General features: G+C 40.7%; 1 protein-coding gene across 1 annotated transcript; it reads right to left on the reverse strand.

Moving 5' to 3' along the window:
- Positions 1-1444: 1444 nt before the first annotated feature.
- Positions 1445-25392, reverse strand: LOC138933471 (homeotic protein proboscipedia-like). Its single transcript, XM_070296196.1, has 3 exons — positions 24867-25392; positions 3630-3772; positions 1445-3376 (listed from the first exon to the last, which is right to left on the reverse strand). Exons 1-3 carry the CDS (start codon positions 25390-25392, stop codon positions 1445-1447), a joined length of 2601 nt encoding a protein of 866 aa, XP_070152297.1.

Here is a 25392-nt window from a genome sequence, read left to right on the forward strand (position 1 = left end):
ATTTCATTTTTCAGAAGTTGTATACTCGGTATAGTAATCATGACTGTGTATAAATGCGATTTTATTCGTTTGTGTTCCATTAATCTATCTTTCATATATACATGTTGTATCATTATTGTTGTGTCATTAATTATTGCTCATGCATCTACTCGTCTCGTCTCGTTTGAAATCAAGTATAATCTCTCGTTTATCGCGTTATTGATTATCATATGAAAATTAAATACTTGCAGATGTGTAATTTAGAGAAACTTCTTCAAGATTTTCAAGCACGACTAAATATTTGAACCGAGCGTGCGAATGAACATATTATATCGAAAATGAAAGAAACATTGTTTCAGTGATTTGCATGTTTCAATTTACAAACACCCTAATGAGATACGCTAATGTGGAGACCGCTCGCGTCACAAGAAGAGATTGCACTTAAACCTCGTGTTTTCGTTCACGAGAATCGCGGACTGCGCTAGAAATCGAAATTTCCATTCCACGATAGCAAATTTTTTGACGTATTTACAACATTCCCCGTGCACATTTGTAAAACACAGCTACCATATATATATATATATATATATATATATATATATTGTATATATATATATCAGTCTAATATCACTTACAGGTCACACTTCGTCCCCTGCGACTAAGAGTGTTTCACGAATAGAGACGGTGGCGATAAATTCACTTTGAAAAATTCACAGTTTGGAAAATTCTAGGATGAAGCAGAGAATTCTCTGTTTATAATCCCCGCTCCAGTTTGAAATTAACACAAGCATTGCACTCGTTGTCACTGTTTTATATTTGTCGAAACATACTTCAACGTTTGGAATGTAAATTGATAGATTGACATTCTGCTCGATAATGAAAAATATTGAAATCGATATTTTACTTGAATGTAATGTAATATAAATTGAGATAGCAAATTTGTAATCCAAGCTATAGTTGCAATCAAGAACAATCGACAATTTCTCTGGTAATCCGGATTACTTGAGATATGCTTGCAGTTGTCGAACTTCAGTTTAAATCCCACACATTCCAGGTTTTATTATATATTTATTATATAATTATTCTAAATCAGTCCTTTCATCTTAGCGCGGCTAGTTTCGAAAATAATTCCAAAAGGAATTATGCAAATTCGTGAAAGGAATTACTTCAAACTAGGGAATTATTCAACAACCAAGGTCACTAACGTGACTAAATGTGACTAACGTATAGACATACACACTGTTGACGGTATTTCTAATCTGAGCGACAACCCGTTGTATTTTTACACACAATATTCATTTACACGTAGTCCTAATAAATCGCGAGTACATTAACGTATGTACAAATCACGTGGGCTCTCACATGCGGCTCTTATCACGACGGTTAGGTGGCTTCAGTACAAAGCATTGAGCAGGCATTGCTCGTCGCCCCAGTCCAGCTGGCAAGAGCTCTCGGTCTCGTGGACTCAGCTGAGCTGATAGTACTCGGGCGCGAAATCATTCGCCAGATTGCTCAGAAAGTTGAAGTCGGACGAGCTATTACTGTTGTCAGCGGATGGTGGCGGCGGTGCCGCTGTCGGAGCCGAATGCACCGGATCGCCGTAGAAATTGCCGTAATTGCCGTAGGATTCGTTGTTACTGTCGGTCTGCCCGGTGCTCCCGGGTGGCGTGATAACCGCCGCGGTGGCGGCCGCGATCGCCGTCGCGGTCGTCGTCATACCGGGTGCCGGGAACGGATCGGGGGATGAAACGTAGCTGTTAGGGATGTTGGACGCCTCCCCTCCCTGATGAACGTGTAGCTGACCGGTCTGCTCGTAATATGCGCCCGGATGACACTTGCTGCCGCTTGGCCGATAGTCGCCCGAACTGGGATGCATCGGCGGTTGATGAGTGACGTAGCTCTCGGCGGTATGTTGCTGCGGATGCTGCTGTTGCTGCTGGATGTCGTTGAAATAGCCATGCTGACCGGGCACGACGGCATGGCCGTGCGTCGCCAGATTCTCGCCAGTCCCGCTATGATAACTGCCGCTGGTCGAGTAACCCGAGTAAGATCCGGGTGTCATGTAGCCGTCGTTTGTGCCCTGCTCGTTCTGCGTCGCCGAATATCCCTGACCAGTGCCATAGGCGTTGGTGGCGCTCTGCATACCTCGGTGATAAGCGTGATAGGGTGGCCCGGCTTGCGGATACCCATTGTACTCCCCGGTGCTGCCATACTGCACCTGCTGCTGATGAAACTGCTGCATATTGGCGGCGCCGTACATCGACCTCGATGTCGCGCCCGTTGTCGTTCGGGTGTGATGCGCCATTCTCGAGCCCACCGACTGGTTCTGTCTGACGTACAGAGAGTTCACCTCACTCGGATAAGAGATTCTTGGTTGCTGATACGCGTCCCGGGAGCAGTAACTATTCTGTGACTGTGTCTGTTGCGTCGCTGTAGGTATGTTCTGCCTGTTGGTGGGCAGGCCATTCCGATAATCGACAGCCGGCGTCGACTGATAGACACCTTGCTGCTGGAAGTGCGCCTGCTGATTGCCCGAGATGCCTCGACCGCCGTGAGGCGACATCGTGCCTGGATTTGCGGAGGGATGCAATATTGGCGCCGGCAACGCGGTCGTGGAGGACGGTGAGCTACGCGGTCTCTGCATGTAGGCCGCGTGAGTCGTCTGTTGGATACCAAGGGGGCTACCTTGCTGAAGCTGGACGGAGACGGGGGTGCCGGGTGTCGAGGAGGGCGTCAAACTTCTCGTGGAATTCTGACCGGGCAGAACCGGCGTGCTGACCGTCGAGTCCGGCATGGCCAATAATACGCCGTTACTGTTAACCGAGCACATGTCCTTCCCGCTGGCCGATGGCGATTTCTTGCTCACCGATATTTGCTGTTGCTGCTGCTGCTGCTTCGCGGTGTTTGGACTTTTATGATCGCTCTCGACCTTCACTCTCACCTCGCCCGACAATTTTTTCGTCACGCTCGGTGATGTCACTTCGCTCCCATCTTGCGACCTTGAATCGTCGTCCACCATCATCTTCTCAAACGAGCTAGACACGCTGTTGGTGCTGCCGACGCTACTGGCACCATTGCTATTCGTGTTGAAACCAGTATTACTGTTATTATTGTTATTGTTATTGGTCGCGCCAGGTGTGTTGTTGTTGTTGCTGCTTCTTCGGCCAGAAGAACCTAGATCGGTAACGTCGCCGGTAAGAGTACTACCGACATCGCTTACACCCGAAATATCACAGTTATGACAGCTCTTCTTCTCGTCGTTATCAGGAGATAACATTTTGTCGCCTTTAGATTTCTCCATGCCATCCGATGTGGAACCGTCCTTCTCGTCGCCATCTTCCTTGCTGAGTGTCTGCCGTTTGTGTTTCATTCGTCGATTTTGAAACCAAACCTTCACCTGTTACAATGATAATGATATTTATTTAATTAATTACTTTTTACATCCGAAAAGTAAATAACTAAAATTATATAGATAATTATACCAGAGAGAGATGAAAGAGAAACGCTTTACAATCTTTTAAAAGTTGAAAAAAACGTGAAAAAAGCTACATGAAAATATTTTAAATACAGATATAATATATCTCAAATTGGAATGAAAGATATAATGGATAATTTGTTTTTTTGTAGCATTGTTTGATTTTATCTGTTACCTGTCTCTCTGTAAGATCCAGTGATGCTGCGATCTCTATCCTTCGCGGTCGACAAAGATATTTGTTGAAATGAAACTCTTTTTCCAGCTCGAGAAGTTGGGTATTCGTGTAGGCCGTTCGCAATCTTCTTGGCAAGCCATTCTCTGTAAAATAAAAAAATCCACTCGATCCATCTCTCACAATCGACGTAATTATATTAAATTTAGAATAATATAACGCACACATTTTCTCAAGTACAGAATCAATTCGGTAACTGCCTTATTTTCGTATTTCAGACAAGATATTGCATGTTTAAATATTTTACAAATACCGTAAACATGTTTACGGCGAAGAAAAGCATATTGTATAAACGATTTATTTTAATATCTTATATCTTGTAACACGTTGAAGCTTTTACGCTCCGATATTCGTGTCGCCTTTACCGTAACGATGCTCTCTTTTTGTCTCTTACGCGAAGTAAATGGTATTCTAATTAATGATCATTTAAGCAACCTAAGCGCACTATAGAGAGAGAAAGAGAGAGGGAGATAGGGAGCGAAGGTGGTTGCGACATGACATCCTTAACAATGCATAAGCGAAGATTCCCGCAGGGCGAAAAGGCCTATTCTTGTTCCGGCGAGTTACTGGGCTCCTTAGAAACTTTTGGGCAAGTTTCCCACCCAGCGCTATTCCATGTCGATACGAAACACCTCCTAATTGTTATCGGACAAGAAACTTGTTCCGCGATAACAAGAGGAATGCCACGCGGGATCGGGAAGATGCGAAAGCGGTGAAGAGAGAAAGAGAGAGGTGATGCAAGGAAGAAATCGCGGCTTATACGTGTATTCGGGGGCAGATCCGATCTAGAAAGTAGCGACCAAGTATCTCACGGTCTTTTGTCGAGGTATGTGACGTAAGAGTAATTTCTACCCAACTGCCGTAAACAATTATTAATAGTCGCCTATCATAATTACGAGAATTCGCCGCACGCCCCGGAGGAGTAATATTTCAATCAAACTTGATGGCTCTCCGCTGGCTTGCGTTGTTTACAAGACGTGTCCTGACAAATTCTCTAGGAACAATGTATACTTTATCATGGATCTTTGGAAAAACCTCGTATACTCCTCCATCCATCTAAATAGTTTGAACTGTTCGATATTCTATGATCTAAGAACGTAAGAGGAAGACCTTAAGCGGACATTCAATGAAAAAGCTATTTCACGCCAATATTTTATTCCATCGGTCACTGGCCATCTGGATTTCGAGAGTTTTTTTTTTCTTTCTTTTTTATCAAGGATCACAAGGGTGTTACACTTTTTTACGCGTCGCCGTATCGCGAGAGAAGAAAAAAAAACCGATACGCCGTGACGCAGTTTGGGCAAAGGGAGACAGCGAAGGGAGAGGAGGGAGATGGTTCGTTTCGTAGGGCCGAGATGCTAAACTACCCCATAGCGTGCGAGCGGATGTGGGGTGCCTGAGGGGTGGTTCGACAGTAGGATGAGTCGTCAGGGGTTAAAGGAGAAAGAGAAAGAGAATGATTGAACGAAACAGAGGGAAAGGGACGTAAAGAAGACGAAAGGTAAAAAGAGGAGGATGTAGTGACTGAAAAAGATTGGAGAGGATACGTGATAGAGATGGTTAGAATGAGATGGAAGAATGGGAGAAAGAAAGAGAGAGAGAACGAGAAGGGGGGGGAGAGAGAGGATACTCATAGGGACGAGGGAGAAGGGTGTAGACTGAAGATGTAGTAAGCTTTGAACCTAGCAAATCCTGCACGTGGAGTTTCCACAGGACGAGGGCGACGGTGGTGAGATGAAAGTATCGCATGATTGACGTGGGCCTCATCAGCATTTCGGTCTTGCGATTGGTTGGACGAAACTGTCGATCAAACTCCATTCCACGCCCTGTATCTGTTCAATCGTTCCAGGAGTTTAATTCAATCCGACGATGAATGCAGAGTAATATTGGGGTGGCAAATAACTATCCGATATATATATTAAATATTTAAAGTATTTTTAGAGAAAGGCAGCTTTTATAAAATACCAGTTATCTCGCTGACAGTAATCAAATATTGCTCGCTCGTGTTTGTGAATAAAATAACGTTACAATATCATTATTTCTTGCTAATTTAAATTAGTGACAGACATTTCTGCTTTGTAACGGAAACTTTTTCTGAGACCGGACGCAAAAATGTGTCGGCGTTACTAGCGAGCTTCTCGTTCTTGCGAGACGATGTAGCGGATGACGAACTGTCAAGGCGAAGTCAAAATGAAGAGCGCGACCCGACAGGATCGTGTGTGCGAGGTGAGAACGCTAGAATACGAAAATAGAATTTGTATTTTCGTATATCACGCTGTTAGAAAGCCTCGTCTACTTGGTCTCATCCGGTTGAAAGATTGCTACTACACAAATAATTTATAAAAAGCATTATTAAAAATCTTTTAATGTGCATAAATTCCATTAAAAAAAAAAAACATAAATAACAGTTTAAAATAGCTTTAGATGAATAAATATATACTATTATTAATATCAATATTATTGAATACAAATTTTTTTCTGTAATGTGTATTAACATATTTAAAAATTAATATATTGAATTCTATCTAAAAGAGTTAATTCTATACTTGAGACAATGTCTGTATATATGTAAAATTAATTGATCGATTACAAAATATAAAATCGCAGAACGATAATAATTAATAATAGTTCAAAATTTATTCTATTTCTTAAATAATTTTTAATTATTCTTAAATAATTTTTAATTATTAAATTTATTCTTTCTTATAATTTATATAGCCAGAATCTTATTTCATTATTTTCATAATAATCAATTTGCTTTTATTGACGATAAAATCGCCAATTTTATTAGCAATGAGATAGTGACAAAATAGTGAAGAAGCAATAATATGTAAAAGCGATATTAAAATAACGGGCTTGTTATAATGTAATAGTTTGTTAATTGTCGATGGAGCAGATGCTGATGTCCGTGACAAACCTGACAGCCGTCGCTTCGCGGGTTCTCGTAGATGTACAGAACGTAAGTACGAGTTTACACTCGACAATGTATCCTTTTGATGAAACATAACTTAATGAGTGAGCTTTCAAATATGCGATAACATTCCGTTACTTCTTTAAAAAAACGTGTTAATTTAAATGTGCAAACTTTTTATCAAACAAAACTTAAATCAACATACGAAATACGCAACATACGTTTTATTGTGAATGGGACAGCCATTATAAGAAATCTGATAGAATGTGGAAACTGAGTTGAAAGCAATGATTTATTCGGAGTATGTATTTTAGTAAAATTTTCTATTTATTATTTTGCATTTTATTTCTTTTTATACGCGATATGCGCGTGTGTGGTAAGTTTCTATATAATATTTTCATATTATTCTAAGAGTTAGATATTATTCATTATTAATATGTTCGATATGAATGAGAACATTATAAACATTTTCGTGAAAGGTTACATAAGTTTCAACATAATATTTTCGGTTTTACGCTTCTCCTTGACATTAATTTGAAGATATAACGCAGCGATGAAGCTAACGATATTGTTTGTCGTAAGAAATTATACGCAATATAAAATTCTGTCTATTGAAAATGTAATACCTCATATTCATGATACATGCTCTGACATTCACAGATATTTTGCGTCGAAACTTTTAGTCATATAAAACGATAATTAAAGAAAATAGGAGTAGAAGCGATCCTCACGCAAGCCATTGTTCAGTTCCGATCCATGTCCCTTTCATTCTTCGCGATATTGGAATGTTTAGACGAACAGCTGGTGAAACTCTCATGCTCTCCGCTTTCTTAATTTTTGTATTATCCCGTTGCACACACACACACACACACACACACACTTACGATTAATCCGCAGATATTATCGTAAAAGAGTAACGAGCAATAAAGAAACGGTGTCTTAGAGAAACATGGCCGTTGAAGACGGCCGTGGAAAAAGTGCATCTTCAATGTCCAGAAGTAGTTTACACGCGACATTCCGTCGTCCGGATCATGGATTTCCCTCCCGCCTTCGATGCGCTCTCGTTTTCTCTAGACTGGACCAGGTCGTTTATAGACAGGTGGGAAGGGTCACATGACGGGCGTCTCTGTAATTTGTCTTTTGTTTCCACCCCCCGAGTGTACGCCTGGAGGAAGAAAACTTGCGAGAGGAAGAACAAAGGGCGGAAAGAACCAACACTTTGAACGGCGAGGAGAAGAGAACGATTACCTCTCTTCGTTTCGTCCTCAGCTTCTTCCTCTCTTCTCTCCATCTCGCCCCTTTAACCATCCTTTTATCTCTCTCTCTCTCTCTCTCTCTCATTCTGCTTCTCGTTCTTTTAGTATCGAGAGAAACCTGCGGCGGCGGCATCAGCGGTGTAAACGTATGAAAAATGAGTGACGAGAATTTGAAACAAACGAGAAGACAGCCGGTTCTATATCCGCGCTTTGACGTGTCCGAAACAGGTAGACGGCGGGTCAGTGAGGAAGGTTACTGTGATCGATAACTTTTTGATCATTTCGGACTCTTTCGGACGTTTTTTAACCGCGCACCGAACGTTACAAATCTGAGGATTCTGGGAAACAATCTACTTTAAAATACAGCAATCTTAATATCTTATTAAAAATGACATCAAGCCTTACATGCTTGTAAGCCTTGCAATTTTTTGAATGAAATTAATCAAATTTTACACATAACCTTTTTAAAATAACTCGATTTTTACAAATGAATTGAAGAAATAAAATTTCCGCTTTGCAAATTTGATTAAATGAATATTGAAAACGGTAGTAATAAAAATTTACGTCAGAATATTCTGTGCTTGTTTGCAGCGACGAAGGAATTATTCATCGCGTAAAAATAAAGTAGGTATTTAATGCACCATCGGGTAATTTGTGGGATAAGCGAGGAGGGAGAGAGGACTCGAAAACGTGGAATCGGCATAAACTGTGGCTCATTACAGATTTACAGCAAGACGTAGTACGGACCCGGGCGCAAGGTGAGGAGGGGGAGGGAAAGGAGGGCAACGAACAAAACTAAACGCACCGAGAACCAGAATGAAGGGAGTCGAAGTGGAATGGCTGGTATAGGAAGGGCTCTCTCGGCAGCTTTGGTTTTGGTGGGTTGTCGGGGGTTGCGGCCTCTGCGCTGGATACGAGCTATAATCAATTAACAGTGAGCAAAACAAGAACCGCGGCCGACCACACGGCCACAAAATATTTCGTACCTTCCTTGTTCCAGTTCGGCTGGAACCCCCCATCGTTTCGTTCAAGTGGCTATCTCGCTTGCTGATAGGGCTATTATCCGAAGGAATTGATTCTTGTACCGCGACGATTTAGGACATTGATACACTATCACAATTTGAGCCATTGATATTTGAATTTGAAATTCGTATTCATCAACGTGATGACGTAATAAGACAATATATTTGGTTGCTTTGATTCATGATCGTATGTTTGTATCTGTTCGACTCTGTTCTTGTCTAGCATAATAGCACTCGAGATATTAGCATAACTTTTTATATATATAATCATCTTGTTGTAATGACGGAAAAAGAGAGGAGTCGCCGAGCTAGCTGGCATTGTAGAGCAGACAAGAAGAAAAGGAGACCGGTGCGGGAGGAAGGGAAGGAGGAAAGGAGAGGAAGGATAAAAAAAGGATAGAAATACAAGAATGGAAGAACGGGATGATGGTAGGAAAAAGATATAAAAGCGGCACGAAGATTTGCGTGTTCGAAAAAAGTTGCTGGCAACACCGCGAGCCGTCGCTGTGCGCTAGCTTGGTGCTGCTGATGCCGAAGACACGGCAACGTCGGTGCTCCGCACCGACCGCGGCGGCCATGTTGCGGCCGTGCACAGGTTCGCCAACCTGTGATTATGGTGGGCGCGACGGCAAGTGGACCTTCGTGCAAGAAAATTGGACGTAGGGATCTCTCCCGCGGTGAAAGAACGGCAAGACGCACGTATATGCGTGGTTCAGACTGGCTGAATATACATCAGAAGGCGTGCCGGTGCAACCTGCAATCATCGGGCTGGTGCGATGGTGCACACGCTCCAACTTCTTCGCGCACGATCGACGCACGAACGAGCGGCGGGTTTCGCCGCTCACTCTTGATTCGCGATAAAAGATTATGTTACAAAGGTGCGAGGCCTGGCGTTCAAAAGTTGATGCTCGCAAAAGTTGCAGTAGCATGAGTCGTAATTGGAGGGATACGATCTTTGATTAATGATATCTTTATCTGATGGCTCTCTATATAATTGTTATTTCATAATAAAGTGACTCGCGCGCGACACTTTGTGACAACCATCATCGTTCGCCTTGGAAGTCCGACGTCGATTAGACATGATCCAGCATACCCGATATAATATTTATGACAATTTTATAAAATATTTATTTCGTGAATATATATTTGTAAGATGCAGAGAGAGAAAGAGAACATCTCGTTTTTAACTGTTACAAATCTGTTTAGCATGCGCTTAGCTATGATGCAAATCTCAGTAATCATGCAATAAGATATATAAGTGCGATTGTCTAACACAACCAAGCCAACTAGTATTTTACTTCGCGGTTCGCGAGATTGGCTAGGGTTAATTCCGCAATTATATTCGCGCATATATTCTTAGACTATGTTGTACAACTCGCATTTAGCATTTTGCTATGCGTGATTTTTCCTATATGATTACTAATCTCACATGCAATTTAAATAATGGGTTATATAACGAAGGAAACCAATTTGCAACGTGCATATCTTCATTATCTTAACTCGCGGATTGAATATCAATGTCCAAATGTATGATTTGTAGTGTCGTTAATATACGAAGTATATTATGCCTAGTTTTATAGATACTTTTAATGTTCTTTGAGGACAGAGTGATATCTGAAAAAAACCATCAAAGTGAACGTTCGCTAAGAAAATATTTTATGCAATGAACGCGACAGACTGATTATAAGTTGAGCGCAACTCCTGATACGATATGCGTCGTGAAAAAATAATCATGTTACGAATCTTTATAACTATAGTATCGTATCAGAAAGAGAGCGGCTGCTAAAGAGAGCAGTGATACTTAAAGCTTAGGGCGAAACGGGAGTGGTCTCCAGGGGAAGGGATGAAAAGCCATCTTTCCATTAGATGCGAGATTGATTTTGTGAGCGCACACCTTTTCGTAAGGAGATGTCGATGTGCCCCGACGTTCGAACACTAATGTGATTAAAATAATCCAGCGATGATTAAAATACATAACGGTTCCTGATTTTCCCGGATCAATTATCTCCGGTTCTTCATCACGTGGCAAATTGAGGATAAAAATAAATCGGGACTATACGTACGTGCGCGCGATACTCTGTTAAATTAGCAAGGATATTAAGATTCTTAGGGAGTGTATGCGATAGGAGGGCGCATGCGTAAACGGAGAAAATTAAACATTAATATTTTATGAAATAAAACATTAGTATTTTAGTTTTGTCGTCGTAAATATTTGTAGATACTTCTATCGCTTTCAGCGAGTGATCTCTCTCTCTCTCTCTCTCTCCCTCTCTTATTCTTACCGAGAAGCGAATTCGAAACTAATTTCACGACAATTCGCGCGCGCGCGGAACATGGAATCCTTCAACAATTTTTTGAATTATGGTTCGAGTTGAGAGATTCTCATTACATCCTCCATTCGCGTTACGACCGCCTTTTTCCGAGCTCTTCCCGGAGCTTCTTGTCCCGGAGCAAGCTTCTTGTCTGCCGCCGTACGTCTCCGAAATCCCTCCGCCCCCTCTGGGGACCGAGAAGTCGCGCAGCCGGATAAAAAGTTTATTTTAATCTTTACAAATTTTAAATCCTTCGCGGCTTACCCCAACGTCCACGTAAACCGTCGCGACAGAAAACAAGAGAGCTGGTGTCCCTCTACTTCTTTCATCTTCCGCAACCTCCTCCCCCCTCCTCCCCTCGCCTCCCTCCCCCCTTCGCCCCCTTCCTTACCGCTTGCTTCGTAAATCTCGTATCTCCTTGATATTCTGACCGAATACTTGGAAAAAATTTCCTCGTTACGTGACAACGGCAATTCCATGGCGATGCCATGTTTTTCATGTCCCACTTCGTCTTTGTTCAATGTTTCCTTTAATTATTATACATTATTACAGTTTTGTGTAAATAATGTACTTTTCTTTATCTCGATTAATGGACGTTATCGAAAAATGCTTATTACAATATTTAATCGCCAATTCATCGATAGAATCGTAAGGTATATCCTATATAACCGAGCATTTAATTATAGATATTGGTTTAAAGAGTTGTATACATATGGAGGAACATAAAACCGTAAGTTTTCTAATATACGTACCGTCGATGATAATGTGTACTTCCATTCGGATCAATACTCATCGTAATGATTATTACTAGAATTTAAATATGAATTTTTTTTTTATACGATATTATGTATATTTATTTCCGCGTATTTTAATAAAACGATTGATAACTTGCCAGTAAATTAATTTCGTATATTTTATATAAATATATGTAGAAGAGATATCGATTATCTAATTATATTATTACATCAATATAAATATATTACGCAACGACATCGGCTAACGTTGGCGACGTATTTCGTGCGTGGTCGCGTTCGAGAGAGAGAGAGAGAGAGAGAGAGAGAGAGAGAGTGAAGAATCGTACGCGATGTGTTTCGACGGATCAATATCGCGGTAATTAGGCGTCTGTCAGCTGGCTCGACTCACGTCTGAAAAGAGGAGCATGGTCGATAACTGCGAGCAATTTGTGCACGCCGTTTTCTTTTCCAAATTCCTGCGTTTATACGTATCGTACTTATAAACGTGTTTGGCTATATCATCTATTGACTATAGTGTCGCGTATTACTCTCGTTTTCCGTATCATAAGTGAGCTATATAAGCACCAATGTAGTTTTCGAATTAATTTTCGAATTATATTTTATTTAAATAATTCCGATTGAAAATTTAATCATCAACATTCTCTTCTCTCGATATAAGAAATCAAATAATTGCGTTTTATCGTGATTGCATTGAGTGAAAAGATGGAAAAGAAAGGATGAAAAAGGAAAGAGATTAAATAAGATTTTCAATAATGCGCCAGTATATTAAGTAGCTCGATACTGTAAAAGTTACATATGTATTTTTCACGAGTAAAAATTATGCGTAATGCGTAATTCGTCGAAATTCTGCTTTTACCACCCGCGTATATGACAGCAAAACAAAGCCGAGAGCATACGCTTCATTAATCGCGTTTAAATGAATTATCGCGCCTGACGTAACGAATGAACAGAAATCTTGCCGATTATTCGAATTAACCGAGGAAAACATCTACCGAAAGGGAGGTTTGGTTCTAAACATGCATCAGGCCGTTCGCACGGCCAATAGGAAGTGACGTTTATACGCAGCCGGCAATAAATTTACTAATATTACGAGTTACCTTTAATTAGTCTCGACCCAGCGGCACCGTGAGGTTTCCTTCTCTGATTTTTTTTTTTCCTCGCTTTACCACGACGTTGCGGATTATTAATTACACGAATTTCTTAAGAACGTTCGTTGTACCGGTTACGCCGGGCATTTCAGGTAATTACAAAATCACGTGATTGACTTACAGCGAAACGCCAAAAGAACCGTTTCGAAAGCAGTTTTAATTATCAATTTCCGCTGAACGTGACGATTAATTAATCGGCGAAAGAGGGAAATAACTATCATCTCATAATCAGAATAAGAACGCGTCAGGTAACGGTGTGCGCGCGATTCTTCTTGATTCGCCACGTTTTTCCTTTTTTTCATTCTCCATATATTTTTTTACGAAACCATAAATGTAGCACAAAATATCCAAATCGCGAAAGAAACTTCTATTTAAAATTATTATTGACTATACCTAGAATTTATAACGTTTGTTAGATTATTTATGGGATATATTATTTCCAAGTCTCTCTCGTGTTGCGCGTACCTAAATTCGCATCAAAAAGTAGTAAGCGGCACTTGTTCGTCGAAATTACGGCGCTGATCGTAAGTCCTAAAACGTGCCCGGCATCTTAAGGTACGGAAGAGAAAGAGAAAGAGCGCCTCGTCTCGAAGATATAAAAGGTGCGAACGGAGAAAGAAAGCGGGAAAGGGGTGGAAAAGGGATTCCGTGGTTGCAGTTAAATAAAACTGACAAAAATCGGCCCCGGAGGGCACGAAGGGTCCGGAGAGCTCTCGGGAGGGAGAACGATGGGGATAGGGGGAGGGAACGGATACGTGGAGAATACTCAGACGGGCGCCATGTGTATAATAATGTTAAAGAATGTTAAATGCGGGAGGGTTCAGGGATCCGTGCCGCATACATTAGTTGTTAACAATGCTATAAAGGACACTCTCGCCCCGTGTCTTACCCTTTATCACGGGATACAGGTCTTCTCTAGCGCGACCAGATTTACGAGCGCTCCTCTCCGTGCGATTCTTACGTAACGCGCTTCGGTAACATGGCAAATAGCAGCGTGTGGTATTTGTATCGGAGACGATCTCGACACGCGTAAGGATTTAGCAGCAACAATGTAATTTAAGCGTAAAAAATCGTCGGTGAAAAATTATGAATTTTATCGCACGTTCGAATAGATGAGTAATTGTTATTTCACACGTATATTGCATATGTATATCGAATCGAATAAAAATATTAGGCTCAAAAGATATTATATTTCTTTTCTATATTTTAAATACGTCCGACTTTTGAAAGAGATTACTCTTTAGTGATAATGGCGCGCTAATGTAGTCTGAACTCTAGAGTTCTAAAGTCCAGTACGTCCTAAGCAACCCCGCGTGTAATAATTTACCACCCGTGTCGACTCGTGCACGCGGTCAACCCTCGTGATAATTGTTTAAACCGACCACTGGCCACCCCTTTAGTCTGACTCGAACACCAGCCTGAGACCTATTCGCTCCTACGAGCTTCGTGTACTTTCTATAGGGCGTACAGAGCAACTTTATTACGATTGGATTACGGTTGTAAATCTAATACATTAGTAAAGTAAATTTTAATTTCTTTCTTAAAAGAAAATTATAATTTATCGGCGAATTCAATTTAAAATTCGAAAAAAGTACAGAAACACCCATACATACATACACGCCCGCGCGTACACTGTACAAAGATATCATAGAGACGATATTATTTACAATATAATTTAAAGATTTGTAAAAAAAAAAAAATTGTATTAAATCTATTTGGGTAAGTTTATCAAACTTTAATCGAGGGAGAAACGCCGAGAACGAAAAGTTATCTCTCAGGATTGATCAATGGAATTTCTAACTCTGTTTCGCGTAGCTTACTTTATTCAGTGTTTTCTTGAAATGAAAGGTATTTTATATAAATACAATGAAACTCAAGCGTTTATTTCAGTACGGTATATCGAGAGATCCTCCACATTGCTTTTCAATACACAAATATAAAAATAAAATTTGACGTAGCATTGTGCATTCCATGATATTCTCTAAAATAATGTATGAATGCTTGAAAGAGAGTCGAAAATAGATGAGGAAATATGAAATGAAGCTCCAAAATAAGTAGCGCGTGAAACGAAAGCACCACAATGGATAGGGTTTGGATGGTCTCCAAGAGATATAGCGACAGCGAAAAACGCAACGACAAGTGGAAGAGAGCAGGAGCGGGGGAAAAAAGGGGGAGTGGGAAGGATAAAGAGCCCGAACACTCGGTCGAGTAAAACGAATCCAGAAGAGGAAGTCTGGAAGAGCGAGAGTGCGATAGCGAGCAAATAATAGGGAAATGATTTGCTCCTTGTTAGATAAAGGCCCTACGAGGGGACTCACGAAAAGAAATATTGCTCCCAATGAAAGGAAGTGGGCTACACGGCGATAGGAGGGAGAGAGAAAGAGCGAGAGGGCGGGGTGGGGGGGGGCGGGGGAGGGGGAGGGGGAGTACTGCGGGAATACGAGGGGATGGATCCATTCACTTGTAACTGCTCCTCCGCCGATCGTGTCGGGTCATCCATACGCGAATTCTGTTCGATTGAGTTAAATAGTACGGGCGAGCTTGTCGCGTAATCGACCAGACATTTCCGGCTTTCCCTCCGGCATTTCCTTATTCTTGTTGCTTTTGTAATATATAAATCGCGTTTTGCCAATGTGATATATAGATGTTATATGTATCACATTATTTATCATCTTTAAATATTTTTAATTATAATTCTTTTTATATTCGCGTGTGTTGATTGCTCTCGCTATTAGTATCATTTATCAATAGTATTTTATTAGAAAATAAATTTCTTTATTTATTTATTTAATCATTTTATTAGAAAATAAAAAATTAAACTAATCTGATAAACGGATCGAAAGTCACAATATTTTGTTTAGTCACCTTCATCACTTTGAAATCATCCGCTGTCCCCCACAGCCTATTACAGTTCAAAATCCAATCATCAATTTTATCCTAAAGTATCTTTTCGTGCATGCGATCAATAAAAGACGGCGCGCTCTCCATCAATTTCTGATATTAACTTTTTCTACGATTAAAAATTAAGATGAAATACAGACTAATATGCGTTGCACAAAATGTCGATATAATAAGGATTAATTATTTAACAAATAAAGCTGCCAAATCTCTTTATCGCAGAAATAATTTTCCACGCATGTTTTTGAAATCCAGATGATTGCGTTTTGATTGCTTCAAATAGCAACATTCCTTCGTGTGCCAATGATCGAACTACGATTTATCGAGATTCGCGATTCTACTGAGCAAATTCTCAGCTCGAGAGAACAAGGTGTTATTCGAACGATGTAAAGAGATTATGGTGGAGGCGCGATTCTGGGAATGAGTCGACGCGTTCAAAGCGAACGAAGAGGGTGAAGGCTGGCACTCGCGCTCTGCGCTCGGGGGATGGTGGACGCCCGTGAAGGACGGCGCGAGGATGTGTTGGTAGGGTATGCATGGCGGCGGAGAGTCCAGTAGCGATCATCAATCAGAAAGGCAGTCAGCCGTCCGTCAGTTGGCCGGCTGGTCAGCCACGTCCAGCGTTGTACAGAGTTTCGCGCGGGAGGTTTCCTACGAATTCGCGAGTCATGCTTGGACTGTCATCCTGACAATCGATTGAAGCTGAGCACTAACAACCAATTCTCCGGAATTGTTCTTTCCATTATCTTGCCAAGTCTGAGAATTCTATTCGACCTTTCCGCGCTACGGACACAGTCCAAAAGTGCAGACATACTTGTTTATTAATAGCAAAATAAAATTGCAACACATCTTGGCACGAATAATCTGTCTCGTCGAATCATTTGATGTGTAGGAACGAAGGCAAGTTGAAGCATTTTGTTGTTGTATAGACTTCTAATCCATCTAATTAACACCAAACTTGATAATACCAGAAAATTACATGTAAAATTATATAACAATAAGAGAAGAAAAATATACAAGAAGAAAAGTTTTCTGACACGATATACATATGTCATATGTAATATTAAATAATTAGTTGTGATGGAAAAAATTTCATATCTAATATGCAACAGTAACGATTGTATCGCGACAGCAAGATTTCTTTTCTTTGTGTAATAGAAACATATAATAACAAACATAAAGAAAATTTGAGAAATGACGATCATTCGATTCGCGATTTACTCACATTTTTATTTCGAGATCGATAGAATTATGTAAGAAAGTATTATATTATAATTTTGTCCTTTTCTTTCTTTTCAAGAAAAAATTAACCCTTTTCAAAAGTCTTGGTCACCCTAAGGATTTTTATTCTTCGTACAACGCCCTCGTATATAGTCATCCGAAATAATACAGGGAGCCGGGAATATTTATTGGTAATTATGCAAGTTGATAATAAACTTTCTACTTTATTCTCTCCCTCTCTCTCTCTCTCTCTCTCTCTCTCTTTTATTGTCAATGTTTGATGTAGCATGACTTTTTATTGGCATCCTGACATTTTATAAACAGAGTGGCACGGGTTGGATTTTCCCGTCGCGACCGGATCCGACTCGACGACGGGGATTTGAAAATCTTTCAGCGCGATATTGGCCTGGCCTGGCTAGCTAATTACTCCAGACAGCTCTACTCCCTTCCGACGATTTTCCCCTCCGTCCTTCTTCCCTATTCATTCTCTTTCTCCTGTTCTCTCTTTCCGTTAGACCTACAACGTCCACCCTAGCGTAACCGTACGTTGTCTTCGCGAAAGAAAAGATGATAGGGTAGGGTGAGCTCTCCATTGCTCTCGGGGCTAATGTACCCTAAAGTACTTAGTCCACGATGGTTGTAAACGTCCGCGTGATTGTCGCAAAGTTAATTTTAAATCTGTGTTAATGCGATATTTACCTGAGAAACGGTGAAATTTTTAGCAAAAGGAATTTCGAATCTAAATCCGAGTCTAAAGCGATTCGTAATCGAATTTAATGCAATTCTTCATATTAACAAGAGTGTGAAAGCGCCGGTCATTCACGGAGTAGTTCTCGGGATACGATGGTTGCGTTTTTCTTTTTAACGATTAAAAAATCCTACATTCGCTGCGAGACACACGATTTGTTTCTCTCGCGATGAATAGCGTAATCCGTTGTTGATAATTTAACGCGCTCCGTTGTTGAGATTGCTAAATTATAGATTAAGGCCCGATGATTCAGAGGAGAGTTTGCTCATCCGAAGAGGATGCAATTCTCCGTCATTAAAACGAATAGAAAAGACGTGTCATACCACCGCTGTGGTCCTACCGTCTCTTGTGTCTCGCAAAACGGTGCTTCCTTGTGTCAATGTCCTGATGTTACGTCCGATGGCCACTCAAAGAAACGTCAGAATGGCTTTTGAAAGCGTACCCACTCCAACAGTAAGAGACGGAGAAAAAGAGAGAGAGAGAGAGAGAGAGAGCGGCACTTTGATCATCGAATGACTCGCGACTTTGCATTATGAAGCTAAACTGTCGGCGAAGAAGAAATGTAAGCTTTTGCTCCTGTAGAGTTGAAAACTTTTTATCGCTCTGTGAGGCCCATTACAGGCAACAGGTTTTGGTTGATCCACTCCAGGAAGAAGAGGGGGAGGAGGGGGGGGGGGTACGCGAGTGTATATACGTGCATAAAATTAAAATAATAATATTAGACATTTATATTCTTATCATAGTCTCAATTTCTTACATTTCGAAGTAAAATAAAACTAATAAAATATTTATTTGTTCTTTTTATTTTTTTTTATTTTTTTTTTATTTTATAACTTGATTAATCGTTTAGAAAGTACAGTGAAATTCAAGTGGACCGCGGCAAATCTTCGAGAAATATGACAGGTAGCATTGAAGACAGTAGATTAAGTGTTATGAAACGTTAAAATCGTTGCGCGAACTTGTTGATCCCTCTTTTTCTAGCAAAAGAGGGTCCTTACGTTGGCGAAACTCCAATCAGACGTGAAGCGTGCCAAGCGAATGGTCGAAATAATCCATCGCTTTCTCTCAGCGAGATTACGCGATACTCGATAAATGTTAATAGTAATCGTCGCGGTTACTAGAAAGTAGGCGTCTTGAAGATATCCTCGCTCAAGATCGCGCCGCTATCCCCGATCGCTCTTTCCCCCCCCCCCCCCGCCGCTTTATCCTTAATCGCTCTTTCAACCGCCCATCATCCCCGTCTGGCGCGGTCGCGATTCACCCTCGCGACTCGATGTAGCCAGGCGGATGGTCTCGACCGGGAAAAATAATGCATTAGAAATTCAGATGACCGAGAGAGGAGGTCGCGGCACGATTTATCAAATAAAAGCGGTAGTACAGTCAAATACCCGTCCATGTCGTCAGTGGAAGCGACAGTTCATTTTTAATATAAAGCGCGGACGCGCGGAGCGCGGGGGGTGAGATCTCTTCCGGGATGGTAGTGACAAAAAGAATATGGCAACTACCCCGGGTCACGTATCTCCAGATCTACGAATTCACGATAGGAAGTATCTAATGGCTTGCGAAAGTTACGGCTGTAGATAATTTATCATGATCGCGATACAGTTTATTTATACTGCCTAAGAGATATCAGTCCAAAACACTCAAAAAAACTATTTCTTCTCGACACACGCAAATATTTTATATAGATTATTATATGTATACATATATATATATTGTATATTGTTATATAGAATTTTTCCGGAATTATATTAAAATTCAAGGATGGAGCGTAGTGCAGATAGATAAATAGATAATAATTTTTGATTCAAATTGTCAAATGAAATTCGTGACTTGTCGACGTCTCCATCCATCATTGCCCTCATCATTTGTTAACCATCCCTCTCTTCCACCGCTCAAGTGCATTTCAGATTTTCATTCGCATCTCGGAATCGTGGAACCTGCTATTATTTGAGCCATTTATAAACAGTCTAGTAATTTATTAAACTGCGAAGTAAATTTATCTAGGCTTGTGTGTAAAACACACAAACTTTCAGGACATTTTATTTCTAGATATTTAATAAAAATCTCTATATATTTCCCTCAAATAAATACATTCATATATATAAAGATATACACTGGAGATAAAGATTACGAAGCAGAGAAACGCGAGGATTGTTTAGAAAAAAATATAGATATCACTCGAACTAGAGAAACTTAGTGAAAGCTGACTTCGCTTCCAATTAAAGTGATTAAAAAAATACGAGTTAGAATTATTTTCCGCACTGTTGTACGTTGAACTTGACGTACAATTCAAATTATCCTTGACTTGATACCACGCTTAAATAAGAAGTAAGTGTTTCTTTTTACGATCGATTTATGGTTAACCTATCGGCATATGTTATCGCGTTCTTTCTGCAAATTTTTACACCTACTTTCCTTTTACGAGTGCAGAGGAACAGATATAGGAATCCCCACAACGCGTCTTTTATTCCCCGCTAGAAAGGGGAAGATACGAGAAGTATGGCGAAAGATGTCTATCTGACGATATCGTCGCCATTCCGGAGAGCATCAACTTGGAACATTTGCATAAAATTATTATCGCTGTGGAAAATCGCGACTGTTTCACTTTCTTTACACAAGTATCCCTGATTCGCTCGTATTATATTTCTGATCATATATTAACGCATATATATTTATTACGGTTTTATTAATGTTAATAATGGATAGATTATTTTTATTTATCTCCATCGTGCATGTTATGTCTGGGGAATGTGTTAGTAGCATATATAAGAATTTCTCTTTTCGCCCCCGAAAATCAGATACGCGTATACGATCTACTTCGATATAATCCTGCCACAGGAACGAGAGAGAATGATAAAAAGAAGGAGAGAAAAAGAAAGAAGAATAGAGAGAGAGAGAGAGAGAGAGAGAGAGAAAGAGCATAGCGATACGAACCCCACGCTTTTATAGCGGTCCATTTGACGTAACAACGAGCGTGGAAACTTCTTTTAGTGTCGGGCTACAGATTCCGGGATCAAACATGCGTACGATTATGGGATCTCCGATTATCAATTTCTTATAGCGTGTTTATTATTTGATCTCTCTCGGCGAACGAGCGAACCACTCGCGTTTTGCCGCTCTAAAATCCCCTGCAGCTGCAAAATGTCGTACTCGTAGTCAGTTTTGGAAGATAATCTGGAATTTTTTTATACGGCGTTATTCCTTCAGATGTTTGCGCCAACGAGCTGGGAAAACTGTATACGAACTGTGAAAGAGAGCTACGCGTTTCTGCTTCTCCATAATTCGTTTTGCCAGGTCCAGACAAGCAACGTGTCGAATATTTATAGCCATTTCGTGCCTTTATTAACCGCCGCTAGCACTGCTTTATGACGATTATGTAATACATGTATGCATGTATTTGAAAATATTTGACGCAATGCATAAGTTCTAGACATCGTCTCATGTTTCCTTTGATCTGTGACAAATTAATTGACAAAAGACGATACTTTTTTAGTAAAAGATTGATGAGATTGCTATTGCACAATGATTTGGTAATCATTATGTTATTATAACAATGCGCTTTTTTATATCAATATGAATAAATATATCGATATGAATAAATATATCGATATGATAATATATTATACTAATACGATAAATATTTAGCAATGGCAATTAATGATCAGATTTTTTTTTTTTTTTTTTCCAGCGTACCTTATCGTACATTGAATTCGTTTTCACGGATATCGTCGCCTTAAGACTCTCTTTCTTTCCACGAATAACCGCGGCGACAGCGGGCTGCGGAGTATCATAGTAGCTGGGATTTTCTAGGAGAGTTATCTCTAATTCAGCGAGGATTTACTCGCCAATGAATCTTTAAATTAGATGCTCCGTTCTTTTCGTACTGCGCTCTTCCCCGGAGGGTAAAGTCCCGCTCGCTCAATCACCTATATCATGGAATCGCCGAGTATAGTCAATTCCTTCCACCCTTCTTTCGTTATCGAGCCTTTATGCCATCCCCCTCAGCTTCGCTCCGCTTACCGCTTATATTTGTGTCTTGCCGTAGGCTCTCTTCTGAAGAAACTCTTCGCCTTTATATGTATAACCGTCTCATTTTCAACTCCGTCCATATGGAGTCTAAAGCTACGTGATAATTTTATTCGGCGAATTTGCAAGAGCGTCAAGAGAAACTATTAGCGGCATCAAGTATCACTGCTATATTAATTAATAGCGGAAACGTAGCCCGAGACAATAGTTTAGTAAGAAGCAGTTCGGCCACGAAAATGGCCGTCCCGCAGGAGGGTGTAAGACGGAGGATATAGCGGAAGATAGCGACGAGAGAGGAGATGATGATAATCCAGCTTCTAGCCTAGTCCTATCCCGAGGGATGCAGGGATTAATTGACACATCGGCGTCTTGGAGGAGTCTGCTGGGCTGACGCCTCCGCTTTAGCACCCAGCGACGTGACTGATGAGACGCCTGGAACAAGGCGTCGGGAAAAACACTCGTAGATTCGTGGCTTTTTTGTAGAAAAGGTATCCAGCAAGAATTACCGACGAAGCATGGAAGCATCGGTGTCGCGCCTCTTCTCCTGGCAAATAACTCAACTAATCAGACCTCGTCCTCGTTCATCGTTCCATCCGTGGCGTCCCCGAACTAAAACATCTCAGCTGGAGGGCACGTAGATGTAACAGATTGAAATTTAATACGCGCAGTATGGTGACACATACGGAAAGACAAGATGTTACTTAAGGTTTCGTAGGACACATACCATTTTCACGGCGAAGGAGATAACGCTGTCTTGTGCAGAAATTCATTCTAGTACGAATTCGACTGTTAAAATCGTAATAATGGGGATAACGAGTTTAATATTCCAGTTGGTTATAATTCATTAGAATTTACGAACGCCAACTTGGAACAAAGAAGAAAGGATTTCAGCAAAATAACATAAGTTAAATAAAACCACATTATATAAATCGGATAAAAAATTTTCATAATTGTATTTTGCAATATTGCGTTGCAGAACATAATTAAAATGTAATAGTATTTTACAAGAGATGCAAATATTTAAATCGCCCTCTCATTTCTGAATAATCAGATTTAAGTTTTTTGATAGACGCAATTTTTTTTCGTTCACTTCGCGCCAAGAATATAATTATAAAGAGGTACGATAGACTCGCAAATCACAAAGAGATGACCGGGGCAGTCCACGATAAGGGATAACACGGTAGTTGAAAGCAAAGAGCCGACGTGTACGAGGCGTCGGTGGCGGCACCCCATGTGAGTTATGGCCGTCCCGACGCTCTCTCCCGCTAGTCCAGGGCTCAATTTACAGATGATTCCGCGTGTTACCGCCTGGCCAGCGGCTGGTTAACCTCCGTGCCAAACACTTAATCTTCCGACGTGTCCTGCGGACGGTCCGACCGCGTTTTCGAGCTGGTGCGACGTTAAATCGCCGTTGTAGACGCGAGATCAACGTGAGAAAGAAAGAGAAACGAGAATAGATAAATGGATCAAGACGTAGGATTACCGGACGTTTGGCGGGTTCTAGTGGCCCATAAAATTAACCGACCCTTCGGATCGTGTACCATCATATATACCATACATGCAAGTTGATGACGCGCGGAGTGTCGTACAATTTTTACGTGTAATATTAATGTGCTCTAAAAATATATTTTCCACGCGTTCCGTTTATTTCGTTGCGTTTATTATATTACATGGAAAAAAAAAAAGGATAATTATATCTACTGGAAGCTTCGCTACGTTGAGTCGGAAAAATATTTGCGGGCACTCGTTTTCCAACAACTTGTTGGCTATCGCGAGATTATCGAGGACCAATAAATTTGTACCGCGAAACTCTCCACAGATTCATTGGCCCTCGATAGCCTCCCGATAGCCAACGCAAATTATTGGAGAAACGAGAGAATGCTTGTAGATATCTCTCTGACTTAACGTAGCGAAGGTAATTCGCAAAACTTGTATTGTGCAAAATCTCAATGAATTTTTATGTGTACAAAGGGCGCGATAATAAAATACGTACTTCTTACTATACATTAATTTTGTATATAAATTATCTAAATATAATATTATATAATTATATAATACGAGCACACACAGACATATACAATATAAACGAAACGTACAAATTATGAAATGCAGTTTTGTCAGCTGCATTTCAATCGGGAACTCTGAATGCCGTTGTTCGAGGAAGAGACAATATATCACAATTTGCTCTCCAATATTTGCAAATGTCTGGAAATGTGTGGTTTTAGTCTATTATGCATTCCAGATGTACACCACCGGTAGTAGGAAAGGAGTGGCTTGGAACTGTCATTAGCCGTCGGATAGTAGGCACCCCGTGGCGAGCCACAATGTAGCGGCGAGAAACCAATAGACTCCTAATGCTGTAAACGGCGCACCGAATCCTAACAGCCACCATTAATTGACTTTTATGTTTGTCATTCTATAACCGTGACAAATTTCTAATATGCGTCTATCGTAGATCTCGATAAAAATGATGCGTAAATAACGGTCAATTTTCCACAAAATTAGCTTTATGTTAGCACAATGTTCTGTTAATATAATTTTAATTATCAATCAGCTTAATCGCTAATTAATTAATGTTTTATTTATCTTTTACAGATAAAGATTTTTTAAATTATATAAGAGATATTTTGTATGTAGATTTCAATTATCGATTATTAATAACAGATTTAATTTGTATTGTACATTTTTTGATAAGGATATAATATATATCGTAATAATTAATATACGCTTTATTTCATTCAGCGCTTTGATTCGAAGATATATTTTTTTATTTTTATTATATTAAAATATTTTCTCTCGTGACTTTGATAATCTTTCTTGTCTGTACTTAGGTGATGGTTGAGACGAGACGCAACGACATCTCCTCGATAAGAGACTTACCCTGCTGATTACTTTTCCTAGTGGTTTTCTTCTCCTTCATCCAAGGATATTCAGGAACATTGACACCCGAGGGGTCAGCGACACTGTGGGGATCCATCATGGTATGATATGCGGGATGATGAGCGCCAGGACTGATGGATCCACCGGTCCCCGGTGAATGTTGTAGGCTGCTGTCCCCGGCTAATTGCGGCAACGCCGTCATGAATTCGGCCATGGAGGGCTGGCTGTTGATAAAGCCAGTTTCGGCGGATCCGCATGTCGGGTCCATGGCTGGATGATGGGTCCCGTGCGGGGGCAGTCCGGCTGGGGTACTCGCCCCCGCGGCCACTGTGGCCAGCCAGAAGCCGCCCCCTCCGTCGTTCGCCAGGACGGGTGTCGTCGGCCTCGTCTTCACGGTCGAGAGCTCTTTGCTTACGTGGACCAAATTCTGAAGATGATTGTCGAGATGCAGATTGCTGGAGTTGGACAATTGCGATTGGTGCGAATCTTCTTCGAGGTGTACCAACGCTTGTTGCTTACTGCGCAT

This window comes from Polyergus mexicanus, unplaced genomic scaffold, assembly GCF_030449975.1.
Source record: "Polyergus mexicanus isolate NDT 795.1 unplaced genomic scaffold, iyPolMexi1.0 SCAF_5, whole genome shotgun sequence".
Taxonomy (NCBI): Eukaryota; Metazoa; Arthropoda; class Insecta; order Hymenoptera; family Formicidae; genus Polyergus; species Polyergus mexicanus.